Genomic DNA, 8,353 nt, shown 5'->3' with positions numbered 1-8,353 from the left:
CCCATTTTTCTTAGCATGGAATTCAAAAAGAAAAAAAAAAGGACAATTGGCACTGCAATATATGATATTCCAATTGGAGTTCACCAGTAAAATCAGAAATATAGAGTTCTTTATTACGTTTGAGGAGTACCGATGTCATTTTCAATTTTTTATCTTCTCCAAGCCTTTGCTTAATTTGTAAGATAAAGATTGAAGGTATAATTGACTAACTGTAGTGTGGTTGATAACAGCAACTCTCTACCAACATATATTATTGTAAGATAATAACTTACCAGATTTTGGAAGAAAACCCTCTGATTCATCTATTTTAATCTCCCTTCCTGTAACAAACTTATTTCTGGGAAAAATTCAAAAGAAAATTTTACAAATAATAATCAGGAAGAAATTTTCAAATTTTCTATATATTCTTTTATAACTTACAAATAATTGCAGCCTGATAAGCTAGAGGTACTTAGTATCGAGTACCCAAATCTCAAGGTGGAAACTTATACAGAAGAAACATCATATATATATATATATATATATATATATATATATATATATATATATATATATATATATATATATATATATATATATATATGTATGTATATGAACAAATCTCAATTCACTTTTTAACAAGAAATCCCACCAAATCCCAAAGCAGTCATCAATTATTTAATTGGTGCAACCTTCAACTTGTGGGGTGATCTTGCATGGTTTACATTTTGTAAATAAGTGAGTAGATAGATGAGTTTCTATGATTCATTATTGCTAATTAGGTGGTTACATGAGTTAAGAAAATTACAATTGAGCACAAAAATTTCATGGACCGCACAAGGTACACATCCAATTGTCAAATATGCATGCACATCTAAAAGTCCATAGATTTGCATAAATTTTTAAATTTGATCATGGTTGGCCAAGTAATTACTTGAACAAACTGTTCTTTATTATTATTATTATTATTATCAGTTGATGCCTACAAGATGAGAATTGCATTTTCTATTAAAGCTGTAAAGTCAATAATACACGTAATCACAAAAGTAAGCATGCAACAAGTAGAAGTAGGTAGTGTAAATAAAATACTTCAACATAATTGCCTTTTCTTTTTTTTTTTCCCCTTTTTTGTGAAATTGCCTATTAGTATCATAAATCCCCTATTAGTAGAATATTAAAAAAAAAATTATAGAGTTTCAAGATTGAAAAATGCTACTTTACAATTGAAAAAAAAAAAACCTGTCTTAATTTAGGTTAGTTCTATTCAATTTTTTTTTTTTAAAAAGTGTTTTTTAGAATCTGTACTTTTGATTTTCAGTTGGAAGTTGCATTCGTGGTGGTTCCCCTGGCTGCTTTCCACAATCCACACTCCAACTCTTCCTTGCTCTTTCTCCCACCTTTCCAGTCGTTTCCTTTACGTCATAGCATTGATTCAATTCAAGAACAAGAAGAAGAAAAAAGGTGCAATAGAAGCCAAAGTCCACCCCTAAACCTTTCTTTTTTTCTCAGTTTCTCTTCCTTCGAAGTCTTCTCTCTCTCTCTCTCTTCATCCAATATCCATCCATCCCATGTAGCAAAAACACTTGGACTAGTTCTACTACAAGCATTTACTGCCCCTTGTAGAAAGACCTGTTCTATCCTCTTCCCTCCATCTGTTTCCATTTTGTCAGCATTTCATTTCACCTCTTTCTTTATATCTGAGCAGAACCCACAATTTTGCGAACGCTTGTCTCAGTTTCTGCAGCATCTCAAATGGCAAATACTCTGTTTTCAAGAGCTTTCTTGATTGTATCCACCCTTGTATTGTCTAGTACTAGTTTTTTAACTGAGGCAAGATTCGTGGTGGAGAAGAGTAGTATTAGTATACTTGATCCTTCTGATATTCGCTCCAAGCACGATGCTGCTATTGGCAACTTTGGTGTGCCTGACTATGGAGGATCAATGGTTGGAACTGTTGTTTATCCTGATACAGGTGCTACTGGTTGTTCTCCTTTTGAGGGTGATAAGCCCTTCAGGTCAAAGTCTTCCACTCCCACCATCCTCCTCCTTGATCGTGGAGGTAATCATCAGCTTTCTTCTTCTCCTGTCGCTTTTCCTGGTGCAATTTTTTTTTTTGTTAGTTTTATACATCTGCATGTGTCTATGTGATATGCAATTTAACAATTTTTGAGAATTTGGAGAATGGGATTTTAGTAGTTAGCTCTTTAAGGTGGTGGGATTATTTCTTTTTAATTTTTTTAAAGTGAGTTTAACGTTGTTTAGAAGATTTTGATGTGTTGCTTCTGTCCTTTAGGTAATTAAATTGTCTTTTTGGATGTCCAGATTTAGTTACTCTGTTTTATTGCTCTGTTTTCATGGTCAACCTTGATACTTTCTGCCATGTGATCATCCGACGGCAGAGAATCAATTTGCAGTTTATAGCTTTTTTTTTTAATTTAATCAACTATAGTTTCCTAATTTAAAACCTTTGATTTTTCTGGTGTATTTGTGCAAACTTCTTTTTATTTTTCAGAGGAAATAAGTTGATTCTGATGCATCAAGCTGTTCTTATATTACCCATCTGTGTCTTCCTAGAGGCACCCAAACAATTTTGGGTCCTGGAATACTATCCTTTGTGCATGGATTATTGATGCTTAACGGAAAGTCCTGGATGAACTCAGAATGCTAATCCAATCAAAATAATTTTGGTTACAGTATAAACGGAGCAACAATTGGTAGGGGTTCAAAAGTGGAATTTAAACACTGCAGATTTATGGAATCTCAAGTTTTGGCCGTGGTTGATGAAATTCTACTTCTTTTCTCCTGTCTTGTTATGAAATCATGCTAATTCTGGTTTCTGGGAGAGTGGAGGGAACCTTTTAGCTGCATACCAATTACCAGGAGACCTTTTTGAGATAAATGGACGAGCCCGATTGAAACCAATAACAAGTAATTAGAACAAACAATTTTATGATGCAATGGAACGCTGTGGTCTCTAATTAAAACTTTTTTCTGCCCTTTACAGGATGTTACTTCGCTTTGAAGGTATGGAATGGACAACAAGCTGGTGCTGCTGCAGTTTTAGTGGCTGATAGCGTAGATGAGCCCCTAATAACTATGGATTCACCGGAAGAAAGCTCAGATGCAGATGGATACTTGGAGAAGATTGGAGTCCCTTCAGTTTTGATTGATCATTCTGTCGGTGAATCCATAAAGGGTGCACTGAAGAAAGCTGCAAATGTTGTTGTAAAAATTGACTGGTCGGAGTCAATGCCACATCCTGATCAGAGGGTGGAGTATGAGCTGTGGACCAATAGTAATGATGAGTGTGGAATCCGGTGTGATGAACAAATGAATTTCATCAAAAATTTTAAGGGCAATGCTCAGATTCTTGAGAAGGGTGGATACACCCGTTTCACACCACACTACATAACTTGGTATTGTCCTCACGCTTTTCTTCTTAGCAGTCAATGCAAGTCTCAGTGCATCAATCATGGAAGATACTGTGCACCTGATCCTGAGCAAGACTTTGGGATGGGGTATCAAGGAAAGGACGTAGTATTTGAAAATTTAAGACAGCTCTGCGTGCACAGAGTTGCGAATGAGAGCAACCGCTCTTGGGTTTGGTGGGATTATGTGACAGACTTCCACATTAGGTGTTCAATGAAGCAAAAGAAATACAGCAAGGAATGTGCAGAGGAGGTTATGAGATCGCTGCGTAAGTTCTGCTCTCAAAAGCTTTTTCTGCAGAACAAATTGATCTTGCATTTTGAAAATACTCAATTATTTACGTATCTTGTCCATCAGATCTACCGATTGAGAAGATAAAGAGTTGTATGGGTGACCCCGAAGCTGATGTGGAAAATCAAGTACTTAAAATTGAACAAGACCTCCAGGTTCTTACAATCTCCACACCTCAATTTTATTTGTCTCAGTTGTCAGAAATTAACGCTGATGAGACAAAAATTAGACCTGATTTGGTGGATGAATGACGATTACATTGACTTTTTGTTCCTTGTTAAATCTAGGTTGGTCGAGGATCTCGAGGTGATGTCACAATATTGCCAACATTGGTTATAAACGATGTCCAGTACAGAGGTTTGTTACAGATGTCTATGTTGTTCAATACTTGTAGTCCCTTGGTAGTTTTGGATATTACTTCAGAAGATTAATCCACATTCTTTTTGGATGGTTAATGGAGAAAACATTGGACTTGTAATTTTCTGTATCAGTTCAAAGATGCTGGCCAGCTGACATGGTCATCCATTCTGATTAAAATTTTTCGAGTTAAGATCAGATGCAAGATTCTGTCTGCAACTGCAGCTTTTGGCCTCCTTTTTCTCCTGAAGATAAAAAGGACTCATTTGGGAGTAACAGCATTATCTTGCATTAGTTTATCCAAACAAAATTAGTAACTGAATTGATAACTTAATTCAATCACAGTAAGAATGACACAAGATTGGAGACAATATTTCAGAAAACGGGATGGGTTTTCCTGAGACATATTCCCTATTGCGAATTTCATTTGTAATACTTACTCTTGCAACTCCAACAAATTTACAATCTGAATGAATTCTGATTTGGTTGTGGCATTTCTGATCATACTTCAATTAGTTTGACCAAAGCATATAATGTGAAATGCTTCTACATCAAACAATTAACCATATAATTATCTAAAGAAACTATTTTTCTAGTTAATGATGGATTTTTGTTTTGCTAACTAAACTAAATTTACTTTTTCTTCGCTCCATGAAGGAAAATTAGAGAGGATTGCCGTCTTAAAAGCCATTTGCGCTGGATTCAAGGAGACTACTGATCCTCCCATTTGTCTAAATGGAGGTTTGGCTCTGCATGGCTGATGGTTTTTGCTAGTGACAGAAATAGTACTTATGTAGCATCATCTGATCTCTCTGCTTTACAAACAGATCTTGAGACCAACGAGTGCCTTGAAAACAATGGTGGCTGTTGGCAGGATTCTCATTCTAACATAACTGCCTGCAAGGTAAGTGAAAGCATTTCTTCTGATTACATACACGTGGTGACTTGTGCTTCTTGCTGTGGAATGATTGAAATACACGAATAAACCACTTTAGCTGCTCTCTTATCAGCCTTTATTTGTTATTTCTTAAGGATACATTCAGGGGAAGAGTTTGTCAGTGCCCTTCAGCGAATGGTGTGCAATATAGAGGAGATGGATACAAGTCTTGTGAAGGTATCTATTCTATTCTATAGGGAGATATATCTTTCAACAATTTAGCTTTGATACTTCCAAACATGTTCCCCTTTTATTATCAACTTGTGAAGGAATCTTTTCCTGGAACCATTTTTTTGGGGGGCTTTTGCGGTCCAGAATAAGGCATTACGAGATAACATTTTAAGTGATTTCGCTTTGTTCTGTCGCATTGCCTAGATCCAACAGGCATGCAAGTATCTTACACATTCACCAATTCCAACCCTGCTGCTTTACATAAGTGGCCAATTAAAATTATGTTCAATTCTATATTCAAAGATTGCACCTGAGTTTCTCCTTAGAATTATAACCTCGTAGGCACATACTATCCAGGATTCATGCCTCTTACGCTTTTGCTTCCTCTTTTATATTTGCAGCTGTTGGACCTGGAAGATGCATGGTCAATCATGGAGGGTGCTGGTCAGAAACTCGACATGGACTGACAGTTTCAGCTTGCACAGTTCAGTGATACATTACTTTTCAAAAGACAACAGTTTTTTTATGGATTCTACCATTCTAATGTTGATATGATATCCTTCTGTGGATAAACAGGAATCTGATCTTACAGGCTGTCACTGTCCTCCTGGATTCACTGGAGATGGCTATAGATGTGAAGGTGCTTTCCTGCCATTGTCAAAGATGGATAACTCTTTAACATATATAAGATCCCCAGTCTTCTACTTAGCTCTGGCTATCATTCTTAAGTTTACTGCCTTAATCTGAGATTTCAATTCAATGTTCTACTCTTTAATGTATGACAGAAATAGATGAATGTAAGGAAGGTAAAGTTTGTCAATGTGATGATTGCACCTGTAAGAACACATGGAGCGGATTTGAGTGCGGTTGCAGAGGGGACAAACTTTACATTTTGGAGCACGATACCTGCATTGGTAAGAAAAATCATCTCAAATTGATTGGAATTTGCGATTCTGCAGAAGTAACACAGAGTTGTTTGCTGCTTTAAACACATCATGTGCGACTAGTTTCATTATCTTTCTCTTTGGTTGAAATGAAAATTTCATATTTTTCCGAGATTCTAATATTCATCTAGGGTAAAAAAGATGTAAGAGCCACCAAAATGTAAAAGATGAACTATGTCTTATTCTTTGCTTCAATCTGCTGATATCTCCTTGCTTGCATAGAGTTCCATCTAAATAGAGCTGTTAATCGAGCTGAGTCGAGCCGAGTATTTGGTTGCCGAGCTCGACTCGAGTTTAATTCGAGCCGAGCTCAACTCGAGCTCGTTAAGAAAACGAACTTTAAAATGTGTTCGAACTCGGCTCGTTAAATGTACATGTGGCTCGAGTTCGAGCTCGAGCTCGACTCGTTTGTGACAAACGAGTCGAGTTTCACGAGCTCGTGCAAATTAACATTAATAAAAACCTATAATTTTTAATTTATATAATTTTGATTTCTAAAATGACAAATATGCCCTTCATTAACGAGCTCTAACGAGCTACTCGAGTATCAAACGAGCCGAGCTTACTCGGCTCGTTAACTAAACGAGCATGTTTCGAGCTCGAGCTCGACTCGTTAACTAAAATTAAAGAGCCGAGCTCGAGCCTTAACGAGCCGAGCTCTAACGAGCTTTCGAGCTACTCGATTGGCTTAACAGCTCTACATCTAAATACCCTAACAAGTGTTGACTTTCAATCCTGAGTACATATTCCATGCAGAATACAATGTGAGCCTATTTTTATGGGATTTATTTACTCAGACTTCCTAAGTGCGTGTGCTTATTAATTTAAAAATTGCCCATCGAATAAACCAACAAAAAAAAAAAGCTCAAAAGACTACTCTTGCTGCCTTATTTGTAAACAGCATAAGAAGATATAATGCACAAGACTCCCACCACATGGGGCTAGGTATACAAGATTAGATAGTATTTTCGTGTACCTGACCTATGAATATCGTCCATGTCAGAATAGTCTGCAGGAATGCCCAAAACCTCAACCACAGCAAATGTCTTAGGTTGTCACTCAAGAAAATGAAACTCACTTCTTTAACGACGATTCATTTCTTCAAAATAAATAGATTTACTTTTACTTGTTTGTTTGCAATATATAATCTCTCTCTCTCTCTTTTTGCTTATGTATACAAACATAAGCTCCTATGCATCAGGACACATGTATCAGTTCAAGACTTCATTAACTTCAGTTTTCCTGCATCTTTTTCATTTCTATTTCTTACTGTTTTCCTTGTAATGAGAGGCAAACCACCTTTTATCAACAGGACAGTACGTTTGAGTTGCTAGTAATAAGGTTAAAAGCTATGCACTCAACAAGTTATCCCCTGAGGGGAGATGAAAAATATGTACTTTAGTAGGATGCTGCAAACAAAGAACAAATTACTAATTACTATCTTTCTCATTCCTTACAGAAAGGCACACATCAAAATTCGGGTGGTTCCTCACATTATTGGTTTTAGCTGCAGTAGTGGCTGCTAGCATGGCTGGTTACATCTTCTACAAATATAGACTTCGAGTATGTCTCATTATCATCAGCTCAACAAACTTCTTACATTGCGATCATCTATTTCATGTATCTAACTTCCATCTGATTTGCAGTCTTACATGGACTCGGAGATTATGGCCATCATGTCACAGTACATGCCAATCGACAATCAGCAAAATCAGGTTGTCCATCATGAAGCTGAGCCTCTTCAACAACGTTCATCTGTGTAGAAGTCGCCGATTGCTATCTACACTCAGCTGCCACTTGTCTTCTTCAACTCTACAGTTTTCACAAATCCTGGATGAGGCAGGCATTGCTTTATTTTCTAAAGCAGCAGCTGAGGCAACGACGAATTCTGATGGAAAGTATACATGAGAACTTGCATCTGCTGGTTTGGAATTTTGAAGCTGGATAGAAATGAATTAATGTAGCTACCCTTGAAGTTGGCAAGAACATTTTCCCTTGTGTACATAACATTACTCGTAGATGTAAGCCTAAACTTGTCAGGCAAAGGCGTGGAAGTTTACACTGAAATCATTTTCAGCTTTTATAGATGATAAGCTTTCAAAGGTGCAGATTTTGCTGGGAGGAACATTTTCATCTTCGAATGGGTAAATTGAAGGCCATTCCTGTTTACTGTGTTCCTCCTATTTGCACCTCAAGACATGGTGTGCTTCTGGGACGCCATATTCAATCTAGTTTTGAACGTTTG

The 8,353-nt window shown here is 36.7% G+C and overlaps 1 protein-coding gene across 1 annotated transcript; it reads left to right on the top strand.

Moving 5' to 3' along the window:
* The first annotated feature begins 1,469 nt into the window (after window positions 1-1,469).
* On the top strand, window positions 1,470-8,216 carry LOC113707788 (vacuolar-sorting receptor 7-like). The gene is made up of 12 exons (XM_027230110.2): window positions 1,470-2,038; window positions 2,984-3,676; window positions 3,766-3,854; window positions 3,987-4,056; window positions 4,714-4,797; window positions 4,884-4,960; window positions 5,089-5,170; window positions 5,566-5,648; window positions 5,741-5,804; window positions 5,950-6,078; window positions 7,568-7,671; window positions 7,755-8,216. Exons 1-12 carry the CDS (start codon window positions 1,732-1,734, stop codon window positions 7,869-7,871), a joined length of 1,899 nt encoding a protein of 632 aa, XP_027085911.1. The 5' UTR covers window positions 1,470-1,731; the 3' UTR covers window positions 7,872-8,216.
* Window positions 8,217-8,353: the final 137 nt, after the last annotated feature.

Source organism: Coffea arabica, chromosome 9c (genome assembly GCF_036785885.1).
Source record: "Coffea arabica cultivar ET-39 chromosome 9c, Coffea Arabica ET-39 HiFi, whole genome shotgun sequence".
Taxonomy (NCBI): Eukaryota; Viridiplantae; Streptophyta; class Magnoliopsida; order Gentianales; family Rubiaceae; genus Coffea; species Coffea arabica.
The sequence above is the reverse complement of the archived record's forward strand: the minus strand, read 5'-3'. Positions and strand labels throughout refer to the sequence as shown.

What these genes read in the sequence shown, in the direction of transcription:
- LOC113707788 (XM_027230110.2), top strand. Translation starts at nt 1,732, where the DNA reads ATGGCAAATACTCTGTTTTCAAGAGCTTTCTTGATTGTATCCACCCTT. An exon ending in AAACGATGTCCAGTACAGAG is followed by an intron (nt 4,057 to 4,713) that starts GTTTGTTACAGA and finishes CGCTCCATGAAG; the next exon opens with GAAAATTAGAGAGGATTGCC. An exon ending in TCCCATTTGTCTAAATGGAG is followed by an intron (nt 4,798 to 4,883) that starts GTTTGGCTCTGC and finishes CTTTACAAACAG; the next exon opens with ATCTTGAGACCAACGAGTGC.